Source organism: Puntigrus tetrazona, unplaced genomic scaffold, assembly GCF_018831695.1.
Source record: "Puntigrus tetrazona isolate hp1 unplaced genomic scaffold, ASM1883169v1 S000000270, whole genome shotgun sequence".
Classification (NCBI taxonomy): Eukaryota; Metazoa; Chordata; class Actinopteri; order Cypriniformes; family Cyprinidae; genus Puntigrus; species Puntigrus tetrazona.
Window position 1 is genome coordinate 435,216 of NW_025047932.1, and position 19,785 is coordinate 455,000.

A 19,785-nucleotide genomic window follows, 5' to 3' on the forward strand; every position below is an offset into this window, starting at 1 on the left:
CACAGTAGTTTTAAAAGCATAGTTCTGTCACAAATAAAAAGCATAGTCACAAATGAAATGGTGAAATGAGCCCATCTTTCTTTCATTCCAGTCCAATTTAGTTATATTTAAAAGCGTAAAATACGCATTTGGTTCTTTATTGGTCTTCTTTTGGACTAATATAAAAAAACTCTGATTCATCTAAAAGAAGGAAATCAGGAGGAAATCGTGGGTTCGAAACGAAGAGCTCAAACGGACAGATAAAGCAGGTCTGACACGTTTCTTTTCTAGACAGCTCTCTAAAACTAAACCCGTCGATGGACGGCACCAAATGCATGAAGAACTACTGAACACATCTTCAACAGAATAATGGAAGGATTTAATGTTAAACGTTATCCACATCAAACAGTTTATATAAGAAGCTCAAAACCGACCAAAGACAGCACGCTTTAAACAAACAGATATATTTTCTTTCAATGATATTCGTTCTTGAGTCTCTTCTGCTCACCAAGTCTGCGTTTATTTGATCACAAGTACAGCGAAAGCAGTGATATTGTGAAATATTGCTATCTGTTTCTTGTGCACAGCCGTAATTAATTTCAGCATCATTACTCCAGTCTTCAGTGATCTTCAGAAAGACTAATAATATACTGGTTATTATTTGACCGTGTCTGTATATTAGACGTGATCAAAGACTGTTTACTTGATTGGTTGATTGAAAATGGCTGTTTTTCATATTTCCTAAATATTATGTTGTGACCAAACGACCGAGGGTTGAACCGGTTAGTGATTGAAGAAGCTGAGCTCTGTGTGAAGAACAGATAACAGTTCAGTTCATCACACAGACCGCTGAAACACGGCCCAGCAGCATGCATTCAGGATTCATGAGTTCTTCTGTCCTTGTTTACGACAATGAGTGCAGAACGGAAAAGAGCCGCGTAAAGACTCTTCAGAGCGGCTCCTTCCACAGCATTTGTGACCCTGAAGAACAAAAAACCAACCATAAGGGTCCGTTATTGTGAAATATCGCATATCTAGAATCCGAGGGTGCATAAACGTCTAAACTATCTTTAAAGTTGTCCAAAGGAAGTCCTCGGCGATGCACATTACTGATTAAAAATGATGTTCTGATGTATTGACTGTAACTGGCGAGATATCTAAGCGTGCGCTCAGCTCTGGGCCATGGCCTGCTCGTTCATCAGCAGCGGCTGTAGACACTGACGAGGACGATCCACGGTGCTCCGCTCGCCGCCGGCCATCCTCCGCAGCTCGCCGGCGTTCCCCTGGATGGTGCGCTGATGATAGAGCTGCAGGCTGAGCGAGAAAGAGAGCTCAGACCACACGGAAATACAGCAGAACGCCTCGAGATACTGAGAGAGCGCTTCATCATGCAACGACATGAACGTGCCTCGCTTTAACATGTGAGCACCGAAACAATCACACAGCCCTACATCAGCACGGATCATAAACAGACAAGAGATCTTCTCCTTAAAAACAGTGTTTGAAAGCAAAAGTGCATATATTGTGAGAAATGATGCTTTGGAATCATCTCATTAAAGTTAGTAGGAGACATGCACTGGATGTCATTTAGCGAACGAGTATTTTCTCGAAGCATGCTTCCTTGGAAACACGATCAGATTCAAACAGAGAGCGTACTTACTCCGGAGTCTTGGTGTTTCGTTTCAGGCTGTGAAAAACAGAGAAGAGAACTTTTCAGAAAGAACTCTGTAGTTCTCCATTCATCACATCCAAAATAAAGGTCTTTATATGTGTCTCTGGAGCACAGACGCCGTCTTCAGCAGCACTGAATATATTATGATACGTGATATTAAATAATGATGATGTACCATGAAGGTATTTTGTACACTTCCTGCCATAAATACATAATTTCTGATTAGTAATATTCATTGCTAAGAACTTCATTTGGACAATTTTAAAGGAGATTTTTTTTCACCCTGATTTTCAAATAGCTGCATCTCAGACAAATACTGTACTACAAACGTATTCATTCATCTTATTATAAAAGCTATTTGTAGTATCTTTCGTGTGATGTGTGTGTTGTGTCTGGACATACACTCCCTCTCTCCTGCAGCACATGATGTAGGTCAGCAGCAGACAGAGGAGCAGCACCAGAGCCAGCGGAGCGATGACCGTCAGCATGTAGTCCGGGAAGAAGTCTCTGTCCGGAGGAGACTCTGGGGGAATGAACTCTCCGGCCCACGGCAGGACTCCGGGGCCCTCGGTCGGGGCCGGAGCCGGAGGAGCGGGCCTGGACTGGTCCAGCTGTGGGATGAGAGGAGTGTGTGGAGCTGAAGAACACACTACAGAAGTGTGTGTGTGTGTGTGTGTGTGTGTGTGTCTGTATGTGTGCATCTGTGTGTGTGTGTGTGTGTGTGTATGTGTCTCTCTTTATGTGTGTGTGTGTCTGTCTCTGTCTCTGTGTGTGTGTCTCTGTCTGTCTCTTTGTGTGTGTGTGTGTGTGTGTGTGTGTGTGTGTGTGTGTTACTCTGTGTGTGTGTCTGTCTCTTTGTGTGTGTGTGTGTTACTCTGTGTGTGTGTCTGTCTCTTTGTGTGTGTGTGTGTGTGTGTCTGTGTGTCTCTGTGTGTGTGTGTGTGTGTGTCTCTGTATGTGTCTGTCTCTATGTGTGTGTGTGTGTGTGTGTGTGTGTGTGTGTGTGTCTCTGTGTGTGTGTGTCTGTCTCTGTGTGTGTGTGTGTGTGTCTCTGTGTCTCTTTGTGTGTGTGTGTGTGTGTGTCTGTCTGTCTCTGTGTGTCTCTGTGTGTGTGTGTGTGTGTCTGTCTCTTTGTGTGTGTGTGTGTGTGTGTCTGTCTGTCTCTGTGTGTGTGTGTGTGTGTGTCTGTCTCTTTGTGTGTGTGTCTGTCTGTCTCTGTGTGTGTGTGTGTGTGTGTGTGTGTCCGTCTGTCTCTGTGTGTGTGTGTGTCTGTCTTTGTGTGTGTGTGTCTGTCTGTCTCTGTGTGTGTGTGTGTGTGTGTGTCTCACCAGCTCTGATCTACACCAGCTGATACAGTTAGCAGGGTTGGAGCAGGTGCTGCAGTCTCCGCTGATCTTTCTTCCGGACACACACTCTCTCTGGTGCTCGGAGGAGGACAGACGCAGCAGACACTCAGAGAAGGGCCGGTCTGAACCCAGCTTCACGTACACACTGACACACAACACCCCGAGTGCGCTCAACAACCCAAAACACTGCTACACATATATAACAGTACGGAATAGCATACTATAATGATGTAATAATATAATATAATACTATAATAGCAACAACAACAAAAAGCATAATAGTAATAATAACAAGAGTAGAGAGGGTGTAGAAAGCGTCTCACCCCTCGAAGTATCCCGGCAGGGGCAGAGGAACACGGCCGCCTCGGTCCAGAGCCGAGCTGATGTTGATGAAGTCCAGTCTCTCAGTTCTCCACATTTTCTGGACGTCCAGCCGGATCTCCTCCTGGACAGCAGAGGGCAGCACTTTCTCGATCTCTCTCAGCTCAATGAAGAACTCGGCCTGATACGGCATCTGCTTGACTGCGAGGAGCAGAGATGTGTTCACGAGTCCAGCAGAGACGTATCTCCCACAGCATCTGATCATTTACCTGCAGGACCCACGTTTATCACCAGACGCTCCCTGAACGTGTCGTAGCTCCGCTTGTTGGTCACGAAAATCTGAGACAGGTCACAACACATCGGCATTAGACGATCACGGGGATCACGCTCACACACATTTCACAACTTGGTCTCTTTATTTTCTAAACTTCCACACAAGATGCTAAAAGTCTCTTGCGAAAGCAAGCGCTGCATTTAAAGCGTCTCCTGTTGATCTGTGTGTGTTACAGAGAGAAGTGTGTGTTGTGTTTTGTGAACTAAAGTAACTCATATTTTGTCCTAAACGCTACCCTGTGAACCATGACATATTTTTTGTTTCTTTAATGGAACGATTTAACTTTTAAACAAAATATAAAAAAAGAAATCCAAGAAGTTTGTGTTTTTTGAGTGGGTCTCTTTAATTACTGATGGAATGAGAAAAATGCATCATTTTGCATGACCAAAAAAGAATTCAAAATCAACTAAATCTTTACAGTATAATAAATTGCATTAAATTAAGAGTATATTTGTATATTTGTCCCTCCTATAAATACGTCTTAGTAAGCTCATGCTTTCTTTGATGATAAAAACTTATAATGCATTCCAATGATGAGTGAGAGATGAAGAAAAACAAATAAATTAATAAATAATAATAAAATAATGATTGGTGGGAATCGAGTAAACCTGAGTGGCTTCAATTCATCCTGAATTATTAGCTACTAATATCAAAGTAATTATTACATGCAAATGTGATCCTGGACCACAAAACCAGCCAAAAATCTTTTGAAATTGTGAATAAATCATCTCTCCCCTGATGTCTGGTGTGTTGTGATCGGACATTATCTGTCTGAGATACAACTTTTTGAAAATCTGGAATCGGAGGGAGCAAAAAAATCTAAATATTGAGAAAATCGTCTTTAAAGTTAAGTTCTTAGCAATGCACATCACTAATCAGAAATGAAGCTGCGGTAGGAAACTGACAAAATATCTTCATGGAACACATCCTAATGATTTTTGGCACATGCATCTGTGCTCCAGAGACAGAGAAAAGAGACGTGGAGCAGGACGTTTGTGCTGGAAAACATCCATGGGATCAGATGAGTTGAGAGTCACCTCGATGATGTTCCGGCCCTGGTCCTGCGTCAGCGGGGTCCCGTACAGGAAGCCGTTCTCGTACGGGTCTCTCTGGGTGAAGCGGAGCCAGCGGGGCAGGTCTGGGAAACGCTCCTTATTACACTTAAACACCATGGGATCGTTATAGACGTGACCTACGGATCAGGACCAGAGACCGTCAGAGACCACTGGGATCATTCAGCTTCTGAACTCAGCTCCGACCGGCCGCTCGGACGTACCGAAGACTTTATGAAACGGCTCAAACTCGCTCTGGAAGATCTCTCTGTGCAGCTCGTAGACGAAGAGCTGACCCGCCGGAGTCTCTGTGATGCTGTCGGACCGGACCGACAGAAAAGCAGCTGCGCAGACTGAGAGGAACACACTCACAGACATACAGCCGCTTCAAACACACCGCTCCGCTTCACGCAGCTCAGGTGATCGATTTTACGTTAATTACGACAATTAGTCATTTAGGCTTACAAATGAAAACACTAGAAGAAATCAAAACAACAAAAAAAGACCAAATGTATTAAAATATAATGCATTATTTGATTAAATATGTGACAAGCCTTGGGTAGAAAATGTTATATATATATATATATATATATATATATATATATATATATATATATATATATATATATATATATATATTAATAAAGAAAATAAATTATAATTTATAATTATAATTATGTGTGTGTGTAACAGAGTAACACACACACACACACTTATTCTTACACAGAAATAGAAGTTGGAAGGAAAAAAAGAAGCGTTGTAGTGTTAGAGTTAGAGGATTGTAATTTAAATAAAAACAAGAACTAATAGAAAAAGAACACTAGAGTTAGAGAGGTGTGTTTTCATGTAAATCTAAAGAAAGCAGGTATGGTGAAGAGTTGAAGTGTTGAAGGATCAAGTGTTTCTTATAAATAGATAAAAGAATTCGAGTCGGGCAGAATGGAAATATAACGGAGAGTGCTGGTGTTGGAGAGTCGGTGATGATGTAGAATATAAACGTGTGTCTTTACAGAATTATTAAACTCATTACACTTATTTATAGTTCTTGTGTTTATGCTTCCATACATGTTCAAAGCAAAGAAACGCCTAAAACTACTGATGTGATGTCTGTTCAAGCTTTAAAATGTTTTTTTTTTTTTAAGGGTATCTTCAAAGTGTCTAAAAGAAAGAGAATGAACTTGCCTGTTAATGCTAAAGTCCAGCTCCCTTTGTCTGCCATCTTGTTTGAGTCTTGATTGACAGAAACACTTGGTTCGGTGTGAAGAGAACCAGCCCCCTAAAAACAGAGAGCACTATATTTAACCTTTCCATCACCCGCTCTGTGTGTGTGTGTGTGTGTGTGTGTGTGTGTGTGTGTGTGTGTGTGTGTGTGTGAAAGAGAGAGGGAGGGGTGACATCTTCTAAAGTAAATTTGTATGTAATGCAATTGTTATTTATTATTAACTTTCTTTTCTTTTCTCAGGACTACAGTGTTATCATAAACAGTGCGCATGTTCACTAGTAAGTTTACTACTGAGGTTGACTAGTAAGAATAGTCGCGCTTCGTCTCACAGACACGTGAGGGCAGCAGATATCTTTTGTTATTTGTTTACGGGTTTTTTAGTGTGTTGAAATGAACGAGAAATAAATTAAATCATTAAGTGAACTTACCAAAATTACACTTGCGTATAAATAATTAGCCCAACAATAACATAACATTGAATAAACAAACTCGACTATTTTGCTCATACTGATCAGGACTACAAAAACCACAAGGACGCGATGACGTCATTCTCGCGCTGGCACGTCACATCCGCCAGAGGGCGCCGCTCATGTCAAAACACGAAGGACGATGCGGTTAGCTGTTAGTCGATCTTCGGAGCCGAGGACGTTAAACGACACCGAACTCGGCAGCGGTGGTCGCTAGCGGAGCTCCGCGGGAATAAAAGCGTGATGAATGTTGACGGTTGATGAGAGAAGTTCCGGAAGCATCGCGAGAAAGAAAAAGCCGAAGCAGAACAATAAGGAGATGATCCGGAGTCGCGCTGGTTTCACTCGACGAGGAGCAGCACGTAAGAGCTTCCACCAAACACCACTTATTCCAATCACAGTGTGTGTTTTAGGTTGTGTGTGTGGTGTAAAAGTGACTTTATTTGACCTCTGTGCGCTGTGTGTGAACTTTCTTTGTGAACGGAGCAGATCGCTTCAGTTCAGACTAAAATTAAGCCTAAAAATGACTGGCGTTTCTGAACACGATTCCATCGAAGTGAACTGCTGTGTGCTAAACATCTCTGAACAGGGTAGCATCCTGGTGTTTTTCGAGCAAATTCAAGCTTTCAGAGTAATATAACAATCATCTGTTGTGGTTTACCCTTCTTTAGCTTTCATCGTGTCTTCAGTTCTATTTTATGTTGATTATTTACCTTTTTATAGATGTTAAACTAACAGATTCAACCTTTTTGTTCATTAAATGTCACCTAAAAGTACTTTCCCAGTCATATTTTCTATCTTAACAATTATTTATATATATACATACACACACACACACACACACACACACACATATATATATATATATATATATATATATATATATATATATATATATATATATATATATATATATATATGTATATATATATATATATGTGTATATATATGGTCGCCTTAGAATTAAAAAGGTTTATCTGCATTCTAATCAGTTTTCAGATATTGAGCTTCACTTTTTGCATTCCATAGACTTGAGTCTTGTTTTTTAAAACAGGTCAAAATATACCCGCCGGATTCTGACTTTATAACACGCAGCTGTGAGTTCTTAGAAAAGTCAAAATTGCATGTTTATAATCACATGATTCTGACTTAATTCTCACAATATCTGACTTTCTCTGAAGTTTATGTCACGCAGTTCGAAGGAGAAAAAAAGGCAAAAATGCAATGGACTGATTTTCTCAGAATTGCAGGTTCTCTTCTCACAGTTCTGAGGAAAAAGTCAGAGTTGTGAAATATAAATCCATAGTTCAGATAATGTTTTCACATGCGGTTGCATGTTTATATCACACAGTTCTGACTCAGAATTGCTGACTTTCCCAGAAGTTCAGGACTGAGAGTTTGTTTCAAAGCAGTTCTGAGGAAAAAAGTGAGAAAAGCTCGCTGTAACTTTATTATTATTATTAATTTATTCACACTTTCATAGAAACTTTTTCTTCAAGGCGTCATCAAGCTTCACCTTTGTGATTGTTTTCTAAATGTGACTTCTAGCACTGAAATCAAGTGTGTGTGTGTCTCTGTGTGTGTGTGTGTGTGTCTCTGTCTCTGTGTGTGTGTCTCTGTCTCTGTGTGTGTGTCTCTGTCTCTGTGTGTGTGTCTCTGTGTGTGTGTCTCTGTGTGTGTGTCTCTGTCTCTGTGTGTGTGTCTCTGTGTGTGTGTCTCTGTGTGTGTGTCTCTCTGTGTGTGTGTCTCTCTGTGTGTGTGTCTCTCTGTCTCTGTGTGTGTGTCTCTGTCTCTGTGTGTGTGTCTCTCTGTCTCTGTGTGTGTGTGTGTCTCTGTCTCTCTGTCTCTGTGTGTGTGTGTCTCTGTCTCTGTGTGTGTGTCTCTGTGTGTGTGTGTGTGTGTGTCTCTGTCTCTGTGTGTGTGTGTGTCTCTGTGTGTGTGTGTGTGTGTGTGTGTGTCTGTGTGTGTGTGTCTCTGTCTCTCTGTGTGTGTGTGTGCGTGTGCGCGCAGGCTCCGCAGCGATGCAGTGAGGATGGGCTCAGTCGAGGCTCAGTCGTTCGGAGCAGGTGGTTAAGCACCGGAAGGATGCACTTATCTCATGTCTGCAGCAACAAGACCTGCTTCCTCCTGTCCCTGGCTCTCTGTGGTCTTCTGGTGCTCCTCATTCCCTCCTTACAGGCTCCTCAGCGTCAGACGGACCTGCCCAGACCCGCCGGAGCCACACGCAGACACGCTGCTCTCGTTCGGCCGCCTCAAACCCGCTCGCCCGGGTCCCCATCCAGAGACTCCTCTTTAGATCTCAGAGACGTTTTTATTGCTGTTAAAACCACTCGGAAATATCACAAGTCCAGACTGCAGCTCCTGTCCCAGACCTGGGTGTCCAAAGCCAAGGAACAGGTAGGACGGCTTTCATTTGTCCGTCTATAAATACTCAAGACTCTGAGGTCAAACTCACAATATATATTTTTTTTGATCTCATTTACTGCTGTCAAATGATTAATCATTTAATTGCATCCCAAAAAAAAAGTATATATTATATGTGTGTGTACCATGTGTGTGTATATAAATACACATTCACTATATATTTTGAAAATATAAAAAAAAATATAATTGTATTCATATAATTTATATATATCAAATATAAAAACAACACATTTATTCTTAAATGTATCCATGCATGTGTGTTTATTTTTTATATATAATAAACACACAGTACACACTCTTAATGTAAACAAATCTTTTACTTTGGATCTGATTAATAACCAATATGCACTTTTATATACATCATATACATTTTATATATAAATCAGAACTTTTAATTTTCTTCTTATTCCGATCTTGTTAGGTGACTGTAACTACAGAAGAGTCAGGTCTTAAATAGGAAAAATATCGAAACTCTTTAGTCATTTTTGAACGTGATGCTACTGGTCTAATAGGATTCAATGATCTATGCTAAGCTACGCTAAAAGTGCTATCACCAGACCCAGACAGCGGCTGAGTCGATTCAGAAATGGTAAAACTACACAAGACAACAGCCCAAGTTCAACTCGGTGACTGTGGAGCACACACACACACACAGTAATCAGTGTGTGTGTGTGTTGATTTAAGGGTGTGCTGGTTAACTGGTGTCCAGAGCTGGTGGCCCTCGGGCCCCTGGAGCAGGACGTTCCTCAGAAACCTGAGAGCTGCAGACACAAGAGCGTGTGTGTGTGCGTGTGCGTGTGCGTGTGCGTGTGCGTGTGCGTGTGTGTGTGTGTGTGTGTGTGTGTGTGTGTGTGTGTTTTCATCAAGAACATTCACTTCACTGCCAAAGACACCCCCTTCCCGAGGCCTCTCCGGAGCGCTGAGTGCGGGGCCCTCGGGGGCCCCCAGATTGACTTAACCTGTAAAACAGTGCAGCTCCATTGTTTCGTCGTTGCACAACAGACCCTAATGCCCAGGAGAAACCTCAAGCTCTTAAAGAGACGTGTTTGGTTAAAAAGGGCTCCAGTGTGAAGTGCCAGCTCCTTCCAGGAGAAACATTCTTTCCTCGTTAGATCTGCAGCGTTCAGATTTTAGGACAAAGTCCACCAGGCTTTTTCCTTTATGACTTTCTGCTTGAATAACCCTCTACTTACTGTTTTCAAGATCTTCCGAAGAGTATGTACAGATGATAAATGTGTATGTATTAAAGAGTTGTTGGGAACGCTGACAAAAACAATCCTAGACCTCGTCAAAGTGGATCTGTTCAGGCTTTTGGGTTTTTAAATCAAGTTTGCTTACATTTGAAGCCCTTTTTCCCCCAAATTGACTTTTTTTTCACATTTTCTGGACTCAAATGTTTGAAACCATGTCTAAATAATTAAAATGATGAAACTTACACAATTTTACAGCACTGTATTGAACATTTAACAAATACATTTTTGTGGCCGTTTTATTTAAATGCGTTATTTTTTTGCAATTCTGCTTTATTTTAAATTTTGTTTTGTCCTATTTTATAATTTATTAAATTATTATAAAGAGTTATTATTATGTTGAGATGTATATTCTACTATGCAATTTTTTATTGATGGCATTCAAAACTAGTGTTTGTTTAAATAATATGTATATTTTATTATTTATATATAAACGCACACACACGCATTTTGTTTTTGGAAAAATGTAGTATATTTATAAATAACAAAATAATCATAAAATATGAACATGCATGTGTTTATATAATATAAAACTAATTAAAACACAATCAAGCTGTTACACCGTAATTGTACTAAAATAACTAAAAGCGTTTTTCTGTGTTTGCATTTGGCCGTGAACTTTGACTCTGTTTTTCAGACGTTTATCTTCACTGATGGAGAGGATAAGGAGCTCCGACAGAAAGCAGGTAAAATGAAAGCCAGGTCTTCACGCTCATGTTTCATTTCCTCTTGATGTGAAAGACTTTAACGTGATCTAAATCTCCTGAAGGGCTGAACATCATCAACACTAACTGCTCGGCGGCGCACACTCGTCAGGCTCTGTGCTGCAAGATGTCTGTGGAGTACGACAAGTTCATCGAGTCACAGAAAAAGTTGAGTTCCTTTTCTCTGCTCAAGGTTGCTTTAATGCAGAACTGAGAAATATTAACATTTCAAAGAAGTGTGTTTTTATTGGAATTGCATTTGAAATAAAAGGGATGTGATTAATCGCTTCTCATTATCAGTGATGAAAACCGTTTTTTGCTGCTCTGGAAACTGATGCACTGTGGTTTCCACAAAAATGATTGTATTTAACGTCGATGATAACAGTCTCTTATTGATGATATCAGTGTACTCTGGAGTAATGAACGTGGACTAAGATGACAGAAATGTAACCGTGTTTGTCTTGAAGTCGTTTAGAAAGGCCGTTATTGAAGAGCGCTGTGTTTCTGCAGGTGGTTCTGTCACGTGGACGATGATAACTACGTGATCCTGCCCAGTCTGCTGGAGCTGCTGGCGTCTTACTCTCACAGTCAGGACGTGTATCTGGGCCGACCCAGTCTGGATCATCCCATAGAGGCGTCCGAGAGGGTCAAGAGCGACGGATCGGTGAGACGCTCTCAGAGCCGGCAGAGATGTGAACGAACAAGTGTCTTCTGACTAAAATAGCTGATTGTATTTGTAATGGTTGCAGTGCATGTTTAAACCTAAAAAAGTTGATAAAGTTGCGATATTTATAATGTTATGATGAAGTGTTCTCATCTTTATGATGATTTAGTAATCTCTTAAGCATCGCTGTTTTCTGTGTTTCTGTTTCTATGACCAAAAAAAGAATGTGTATTAGCCGTTATCATTAGGTTAAAGTCTTTGGATCAGATTAATGGTGATCTGCCGCAGGTCTCGGTGAAGTTCTGGTTCGCCACCGGAGGAGCCGGGTTCTGCATCAGCCGGGGCCTGGCGCTCAAGATGAGTCCGTGGGCCAGGTGAGCTCGCTTACTAGCTCTGTGAAGCTCGCGCTGTCCCAGGTGAACAACAAGTGAATTAATTTTGTACCTAATGCACTAAAAACGATTCTTTAGTGCTTCTTGAGATAAACGTAAGATCATGTAAGTGTGCCGTTTTGGAAAGGCGTGAACTAAAATATCTCTGTATTTAAAAGTGTATTAATCAGCACTTTCGTACACTAGAATAAAAACATTTTTTAATAAACCCATAGTGTGTTAAACGTACGTTTTAGTTCATATTAATGCAGTTCTGAAATCGCACAGCTGAGTACACTTAGTTCATCTTAAGTAGCATTAAAGGATCTTTTGAGTGAAAATAGAGCACTTTAGGTACGTTATGGAATTTGATTAGTTTTTTTCCACTCGTGGTTTTTAAGCAAAGCATCACTGATTTACTGCCTGTTTTTCCGCATTCTTGGCTGATTTATTCAGCGTGCACATGACTGCCTGCGCAACCGTTTAGACTCCGACGTGTAATAATATCTTCAAGACACCGCTTTTTATTTTTCACTTTGCACGGGCCACAAAAACCAGGTTTACGTGTAAATCCGTAGAGATGTGAATGTCTTCACTAGTGCTGTCAAACCAGTCATTAAAATGAACTGTATCCAGAACGATCCTATCTATATATGCATAATAAATATACGCGGTACACATGCGTGTTTATTTTGCGTGCTATTCATTTTTACCCTGAAATAATAGTGCTGTGATTGTTTGTTTGAAATCCTCTCTCAGTCTTGGAAACTTCATCACGACGGCGGAGAAGATCCGTCTCCCGGACGACTGTACGGTGGGTTACATCATCGAGGCTCTTCTGGAGGTTCCTCTGACCCACACCGGCCTGTTCCACTCTCACCTGGAGAACCTGCAGAGACTGCCCACAGACGGCCTTCTCCAGCAGGTCAGGTCCCAGGGACTACCATTAGACGCCTTTAGAGCAAGTACAGCTCCGTTAAGATGGCGGTGATGCTCAAAAATGTTTCTTGCGTGCGTGCAATAAATCAGCCTTAAAGAATACTAATGTTTAGAGATGACCTACCGAATATAAGTGCTGTACGAACCATTTGAGGCTTGAAAATTATAGTATGGATTTTTTTAAATTAAACGTGTAGGAACCCTGAAAATAGCCGCTTGTCTGAATGAAAAAGCATGAGAAGGAAGTGCATTAAGCCTCAAGCACACACCTGAAGGTACGCTTTAATGACTTCACAGACATTCAGTTAGAACAGCTCATGAACACGGTGACCTCAGTACATCGGATCTGTCAATCAAACAATGAAAGAAAGAGAATCTGACACAACATTAGTAGCTTTAATAGAGAGAAATATTTTATTTAAAAGGGGGAACTTAAATACTAAAAGCTACCTGAATTGCATTATTTTTGCATATGTAAATCAGCTAAATTTTATGCTTTCTATCTTTATTTGCTTGTTTTTTTTACTGAGCATTTAAATGTACAGTAGTCACACATGATACTGTATATATTAAAACGGTGCAAATTTCTCACGAGATTTAGCGAGTGACCACTATGAATATAGATAGATGCTCACGGGTTCTGTCCTCCACAGGTGACCCTGAGTTACGGAGGCTTTGAGAACAGGAGGAATGTGGTCAGTGTCGGAGGAGCGTTCTCATTGGCTGAAGACCCGACACGGTACACACACACACACACACACACCTGATACATTTAGTCATTTTCTATTACTTCAAAGTAAAGTTTTAAGTGCTGTTTTTTATGAAGCGACCGTTATGTGTCCAGGTTTAAGACGGTTCACTGCCTGCTCTACCCCGACACAGAGTGGTGTCCAGACAAGACTCACCCCTGACCTCTGGGACACCGGCGGCCATAAACCTCTTCATACCAAAATAATACATGTGTAAAGACTGTTAAAGGAACGGTTTACCCAAAAATATATATTTGATGGACGTTTACTCGCCCTCAGGCCATCCCAAATAGTTCTTCATCAGGTTTGTAGAAATGCGTCTCTAATGGATGTGAATGGGTGCCGTCAGAATGAGAATCCAAACAGCTGCTAAAAACACCACAGTCCACAAACAAATCATTTTGGACCGTTTTGGGTTGGTCTGTGCACAATATTTTTGTTTAGTTGACCCATATTTTAACTGGTTTGATCAGGTTTCTCTGGATGTTAACTGATGGACCGGAGTGCTGTGGATTATAGTTTTTATCAGCTGTTTGACTCTCATTCTGACGGCACCCATTCACCGCAGAGCCGATCCGGGGCGGCCCGAGGATGAGCACATCAGCTAATGTTCACTATTTTCAACTTGTTTTTTACATTTTATATGGTTCAACAGGGTGGCTGTAATTTATTAAATGCATATTTGTTCTGAATTATGTGGGAATTGCCAAATGATTTGGACACAAACGAGTCCCTGTCGTAAGAGTGTTTTGACAGTATTGCGCTTTCTCTCAGATTTACTGCCGGATTTTTTCCTTCTCGCTGTTTAATTGATTCAAGACACATTTCTGCGGCTTTTACATCATCTTTATAGAGTCTTTTTTTCCCTCGTGACCATAGCATGCCCTCAGAAGCCTGTAAATGTGTGCAAAAAGAAGAACAGTGTTGATGCAGTTTTATAGTATTGTGTTTTCCGTATTTCTGCAGCTCTTCTTCTTCCAAGGCCTTTCAGCTCGTCTTCTTCTTCATTCATGAAGGGTCTTTTTAGACACACAGCACACATATATAAGACCAAAAAGCAATTATCACTTCAAGTTTTAATAATTTATCCGATCGTAGTTGAATTATTTCCATTGAAACACCAGTGTGAGTGTGATGATGATGATGATGATGATGATGATGATGATGATGTTAAATATTGATGCTTCTGATATTTGCACAAACACATGCTTCACTGCAGGCCAGTGCTTTCTGAAAACTACATGACTCCTCTTTCTTGAACCGTGACAGACGTCCTGCTCCGTCGCCGTCCCTAACGCCGTCGCGCTTGACTGCTTTTCGTACCCGATTTTCTTTTTTGATAAACTGATAATGATGTATGTTTTTCATTTTAATAAATTTATTTATTATGCATGTGCCAGTGTACGATTCATCTGAACATGATGTCTTCTACTGCAGTACAGCTGCTAGGTTCAAAGTATTCAAATGTGCAGTAATACTCAACATGGAGTATTCAAGGAGTATTTTTGTTCATGCACTGGTAACGTTATTCAAAACCACTTTATTGAAATATCGTATGTAATTAATGAATGACAGAGTTTAATCAGTTGGTTTGATTTCCAGGATTATGTATGAATTAAATCAAAATTACTGGAAGTTACTTTGGATGAAAGTATCTACAAAATGCAAGAAGTACTGATTTGTGTATGACCATGAATTCTTTCAGACTCTAAAATCTTACGATTTTAGCCTTTTAATGATCCTTAAAGGACCTTATTTGAAGCAAACCACATGGTTCAGAACGTGAGCCCATATAATAGGCAGGTTTACAAATGATTTGTATTATTCTGGTGGTTTATTCAATCTGTAATTTATCCACCAGCAGCAGCAGCAGCGTGACCCTGAGCAGCACAGTGTGGGTCAACATCCAAAAATTACATAAAGATCATAGTCCAAGAAGATATTTTGTAGGTTAACCTACCGTAAATAAATCAAAACTTCATTTTTGATCAGTAACATGCATTTCGAAAACTTCAAAGGTGATCTTAATTCCTCAATATTTAGATTTATCAATATTGTTTTGCAGCCTCAGATTTTTAAATAGTTGTGTCACGGCTAGATACAGTCCTATCCTAACAAACCATGCACTAATATTATTTACTGTGTTAATCTCTCACGTGGAGCTGTGTCTGAGTCCCGAGTTCGAATCCCGCCCTTCTCTCTCTCTGTCTCTCTCTCTGTCTCTCTCTCTCTGTCTCTCTCTCTGTCTCTCTCTCTGTCTCTCTGTCTCTCTCTCTCTCTCTCTCTCTCTCTCTCTCTCTCTCTCTCTCTCTCTCTCTCTCTCTCTCTCTCTCTCTCTCTCTCTCTCTCTCTCTCTCTCTCTCTCTCTCTCTCTCTCTCTCTCTCTCTCTCTCTCTCTCTCTCTCTCTCTCTCTCTCTCTCTCTCTCTCTCTCTCTCTCTCTCTCTCTCTCTCTCTCTCTCTCTCTCTCTCTCTCTCTCTCTCTCTCTCTCTCTCTCTCTCTCTCTCTCTCTCTCTCTCTCTCTCTCTCTCTCTCTCTCTCTCTCTCTCTCTCTCTCTCTCTCTCTCTCTCTCTCTCTCTCTCTCTCTCTCTCTCTCTCTCTCTCTCTCTCTCTCTCTCTCTCTCTCTCTCTCTCTCTCTCTCTCTCTCTCTCTCTCTCTCTCTCTCTCTCTCTCTCTGTCTCTCTCTCTCTCTCTCCCCCGTCTGTTACTAACTACACTGTCCAAAATAAAAGTTAAAAGCATAAACAACTAGTCTGTGTGCCCGTGGTCAGGTCAAAGACAGCGTTCTAAAAGCCCGTTCACGGGTCACGTGACGAACACGTCCTTCCGGTCCGGAGCTGATCGTCGGGCTCGGAGGTGAACGGAGAACGCTCGGGGTTTCTGCTGAACGAGTCGGGGTCGGTTTCACGTCTGAATCGAGGAGATATGGAGATCTCGTTCAGAGGAAAGAGAGCTCTAGTGACTGGAGCTGGGAAAGGTGAGCTTTTACATTAGTTTACTAAGAATTCACGACTGAACATGAGCTCAGAAACACAGAAACTCTCCATAAAAGTATGCATTATTCATCTATCTATCTATCTATCTATCTATCTATCTATCTATCTATCTATCTATCTATCTATCTATCTATCTATCTATCTATCAGCTTTAATATTAAAGTTGAAAATGCACAACATAAAAGAAAACATTCTGGAATCTAAAAAAATATATATATATATATATATATATATATATATATATATATATATATATATATATATATATATATATATATATATATATATATACTTGAAATGAAAGTCAGTGGAAGATAGACTTCTCATAATATTACTGTAACTGGGATTTGTGACTTTTATTTCCCAATTCCAACTTTTTATGTTAACTCAAAATAGCAAGAGATTAATGTTCAATTCAGAGAAGAAACGCTATCAGCTATCGAAAGAGAGAACTGCAAGACATGAACCTAAAATGACCAGAAAAGGTCTGACTTACGTGATAAAAAATAATGTAAACTGTGAAGAATAAAAAAAAATTATTCTACATCTACGTCTCTTACAGTTATTATCCTCAGAATTGCAAGAATAAAAAGTCAGAACTGTTTGTTATAATTACTTAATAAATTAATGAATTCAATCATAAAGTTAATGGGCTGGTGAAGGTTTTATTAAAAGAGTCAGCAAACATCTATATCTGCAGTTTACTGTCTGTAATGTTTGACATGACTGTACTGTATGTATGCATATAAAGTTTTAAGATATTGTGACGAGTATAGTTACTATTAATGAAGCGTGAGACTCTGAGCAGCTCAGCATTTAGGTTTTAACAGAAGACCCACGGGAGAAAGCAACCGTCTCTTTAAGAGTTCATTTGAGTCTCTCTCAATGCCTCGCAGGGATTGGACGGGCCACGGCTCTGGCTCTGGCTCGCTGCGGGTCAAAGGTCACGGCCGTCACGCGCACTCGGGCCGATCTGGAGAGTCTGGTGCTGGAGGTAACGACCCCTCGGCCGCCACAGAACAAACAACTCATCAGCTCACGTTACTGAGAAAGCTTACGGTTACCAATAAAAAAAGTTGACAAGGGGGTTATATCTGCATGTTCTCACACACGTCACTAATTGATTTCTTCAGTGTTTCAGGAGTTCAGGACACATTCTTAATAATTTGTCAGGATTTGATTAAAAAAACTGCATGATAGCTATTAAAAACTACATCATGTTTTTAAAACGTTGTGACCTCAGATTCATCTCCGAGTCTGTGCTTTAAAACTATTACTCTAATCTTAATTATTAGACATTTTGAAAAGTAACCGAAGTGTACAGAAGTAGTAGTTTAATAAAGTCATTGTAAATGTAATGATATCAGTTAAAGTACTGTAAATGATTACATTTGATGACTTTTCTAAAACTTCACTCAACACCGATCACTCTCAGCTTTTTATAATTAAGTTGTTATATTTAAGATCACCGTAGGATCATAATGGTTTAATTTTAAACCACAGCCGCCTTAAAATGGGTCTTAAGCAGCGACCTGGCATTTGAGATCGTTTCAAATCATTAGAAACAGTTTAAGAGCGTTTCAGTTCAGAAAACAAAGAAAAAGAGCACGCGCGCACACACACACACACACACACACATTAAAAGAGGAGACGAAACAAACAGGAACTTATATACACAAAGTAAATGAGTTAATTAACTGAAAACACCTGAACACAACGAGATAATTAACTGAAAGTAGGGCAGAAAGAGCACATGGGAGAAGAAAACAAGAAGAACTCACAGGAAATGAAAGAGTTAAATAATAATGTCCTACACGTAATGCAATGCTGTTTTGGAAAGAAATGAATAAAATCTTTATGTGTGTGTGTGTGTGTGAAAATATTCAGATTTAACCCTCTTTGTAATGAACATCTTCACTGTAATTTAATTGTTAGGGTTACATTTCCACTTATTTGAAGGTGTTCTTGTTAAGAGCTGAGGAACGTGTTGAAGGTAGTCTGCGTGGGATTATGTGTTTTCTGTTATTATAAAACTAAGTACATGGAAAGTGTATAATAAGGACACCTTAAAATAAAAAGAGTCTTACTTAGTTAATAAGAAACCTTCTCATTTATTCTCATCCTGAGACTGTTTCATGGAATGAAAGATAGATGTGTGTGTGTGTGTGTGTGCATGTGTGTGTGTGTGTGTGTCTGTGTGTATATGTGTGTGTGTGTGTGTGTGTGTGTGCATGCTGTGTGTGTGTGTGTGTGTGTGCATGCTTGTGTGTGTGTGTGTGGATCTGTGTGTGTGTGTGTGTGTGGATCTGTGTGTATATGTGTGTGTGACGGTCTGTTTCTGACCCACAGTGTCCCTCCATTGAGCCGGTGTGTGTGCATGCTTGTGTGTGTGTGTGTGTGTGTCTGTGTGTGTGTGACGGTCTGTTTCTGAGCCGCAGTGTCCCTCCATTGAGCCGGTGTGTGTGGATCTGTCAGACTGGGACGCCACAGAACAAGCTCTGAAGGACACGGGTCCCGTGGACCTCCTGGTCAACAACGCTGCCTGCGCTAAACTGCAGCCCTTTCTGGACGTCACGCCGGAGCAGTTTGACCAGTAGGACTCTGAGAGATCGCTCCGCTCTGTCTCTGTGTTTGGACGCCGTCTGAGTGTGTTTCTGGTTGCTTTCTCAGGTCTTTCAGCCTCAACGTCAAAGCTGCTCTTCACGTCGCTCAGGTGAGAAGAACGGCGCGCCGCGCTACCAGAGGACGCTCTACCAGAGAGACAGCTCTGCTTGTGTGTGTTCTGTGCGCTGTGTGTGTGTGTGTGTGTGTGTGTCTCTGTGTGTGTGTGTGTCTCTGTGTGTGTCTCTGTGTGTGTGTGTGTCTCTGTGTGTGTGTGTGTGTGTGTGTGTGTGTGTGTGTGTGTGTGTGTGTGTGTGTGTGTCTGTGTGTGTGTGTGTGTGTGTGTGTGTCTGTGTGTGTCTCTGTGTGTGTGTGTGTGTGTGTGTGTGTGTGTCTCTGTGTGTGTGTGTGTGTGTGTGTCTCTGTGTGTGTGTGTGTCTCTGTGTGTGTCTCTGTGTGTGTGTCTCTGTGTGTGTGTCTCTGTGTGTGTGTGTGTGTGTGTGTGTGTCTCTGTGTGTGTGTCTCTGTGTGTGTGTGTGTGTGTGTGTGTGTGTGTGTTGTAGATCGTGGCTCGAGGGATGAAGTCCCGGGGATGTGGAGGATCTATCGTGAACGTCTCGAGTCAAGCCTCACAGTGCGCTCTGAAAGATCACGCTGTTTACTGTGAGACGCCGCTCTAATCTATGACGCGA

At 41.0% G+C, this 19,785-nt stretch overlaps 3 protein-coding genes across 7 annotated transcripts in view; 2 read left to right on the plus strand and 1 right to left on the minus strand.

The window, feature by feature from the left end:
- Positions 1-339: 339 nt before the first annotated feature.
- sgca (sarcoglycan, alpha) lies at positions 340-6,447 on the minus strand. The gene is made up of 10 exons (XM_043230927.1): positions 6,355-6,447; positions 5,887-5,980; positions 4,929-5,057; positions 4,690-4,844; positions 3,588-3,657; positions 3,321-3,519; positions 2,980-3,142; positions 2,054-2,262; positions 1,640-1,666; positions 340-1,293 (listed from the first exon to the last, which is right to left on the minus strand). Exons 1-10 carry the CDS (start codon positions 6,430-6,432, stop codon positions 1,149-1,151), a joined length of 1,269 nt encoding a protein of 422 aa, XP_043086862.1. The 5' UTR covers positions 6,433-6,447; the 3' UTR covers positions 340-1,148.
- Positions 6,448-6,546: 99 nt separating this feature from the next.
- rfng (RFNG O-fucosylpeptide 3-beta-N-acetylglucosaminyltransferase) lies at positions 6,547-14,886 on the plus strand. Of its 2 annotated transcripts, XM_043230928.1 has the most exons (10): positions 6,547-6,755; positions 8,404-8,790; positions 10,021-10,053; positions 10,705-10,753; positions 10,837-10,939; positions 11,282-11,435; positions 11,724-11,809; positions 12,566-12,731; positions 13,399-13,484; positions 13,590-14,886. In XM_043230928.1, the coding sequence occupies exons 2-10, from the start codon at positions 8,479-8,481 to the stop codon at positions 13,654-13,656; spliced, it is 1,056 nt and encodes a 351-aa protein (XP_043086863.1). In that variant the 5' UTR covers positions 6,547-6,755; positions 8,404-8,478; the 3' UTR covers positions 13,657-14,886. The 2 variants fall into 2 exon arrangements, with proteins under 2 accessions (XP_043086863.1, XP_043086864.1); XM_043230929.1 differs by lacking the exon at positions 10,021-10,053 and having other exon boundaries at positions 6,549-6,755.
- Positions 14,887-16,212: 1,326 nt separating this feature from the next.
- Positions 16,213-19,785, plus strand: part of dcxr (dicarbonyl/L-xylulose reductase) — a 6,142-nt gene continuing 2,569 nt past the window's right edge. Inside the window, exons 1-6 of one of the 4 annotated variants that reach the window (XM_043231001.1) lie at positions 16,214-16,473; positions 17,389-17,486; positions 18,842-18,859; positions 18,931-19,085; positions 19,163-19,205; positions 19,657-19,756. In XM_043231001.1, the coding sequence (XP_043086936.1) occupies positions 16,422-16,473; positions 17,389-17,486; positions 18,842-18,859; positions 18,931-19,085; positions 19,163-19,205; positions 19,657-19,756 (466 nt within the window). In that variant the 5' untranslated portion in view covers positions 16,214-16,421. Of the gene's footprint in view, positions 16,474-17,388; positions 17,487-18,841; positions 18,860-18,930; positions 19,086-19,162; positions 19,206-19,656; positions 19,757-19,785 lie in introns of all 4 variants that reach the window. The other 3 variants (XM_043230999.1, XM_043231002.1, XM_043231000.1) reach the window with 3 other exon arrangements.

Coding starts and splice junctions, on each gene's coding strand:
- sgca (XM_043230927.1), bottom strand. CDS start 6,432: ATGAGCAAAATAGTCGAGTTTGTTTATTCAATGTTATGTTATTGTTGG. Junction 3,143..3,320: donor CTGCCGGGATACTTCGAGGG/GTGAGACGCTTT, acceptor GTTGTGTGTCAG/TGTGTACGTGAAGCTGGGTT. Junction 1,667..2,053: donor TGCTGCAGGAGAGAGGGAGT/GTATGTCCAGAC, acceptor TGTTTTTCACAG/CCTGAAACGAAACACCAAGA.
- rfng (XM_043230928.1), top strand. CDS start 8,479: ATGCACTTATCTCATGTCTGCAGCAACAAGACCTGCTTCCTCCTGTCC. Junction 8,791..10,020: donor TGTCCAAAGCCAAGGAACAG/GTAGGACGGCTT, acceptor ACTGTTTTCAAG/ATCTTCCGAAGAGTATGTAC. Junction 11,810..12,565: donor AAGATGAGTCCGTGGGCCAG/GTGAGCTCGCTT, acceptor ATCCTCTCTCAG/TCTTGGAAACTTCATCACGA.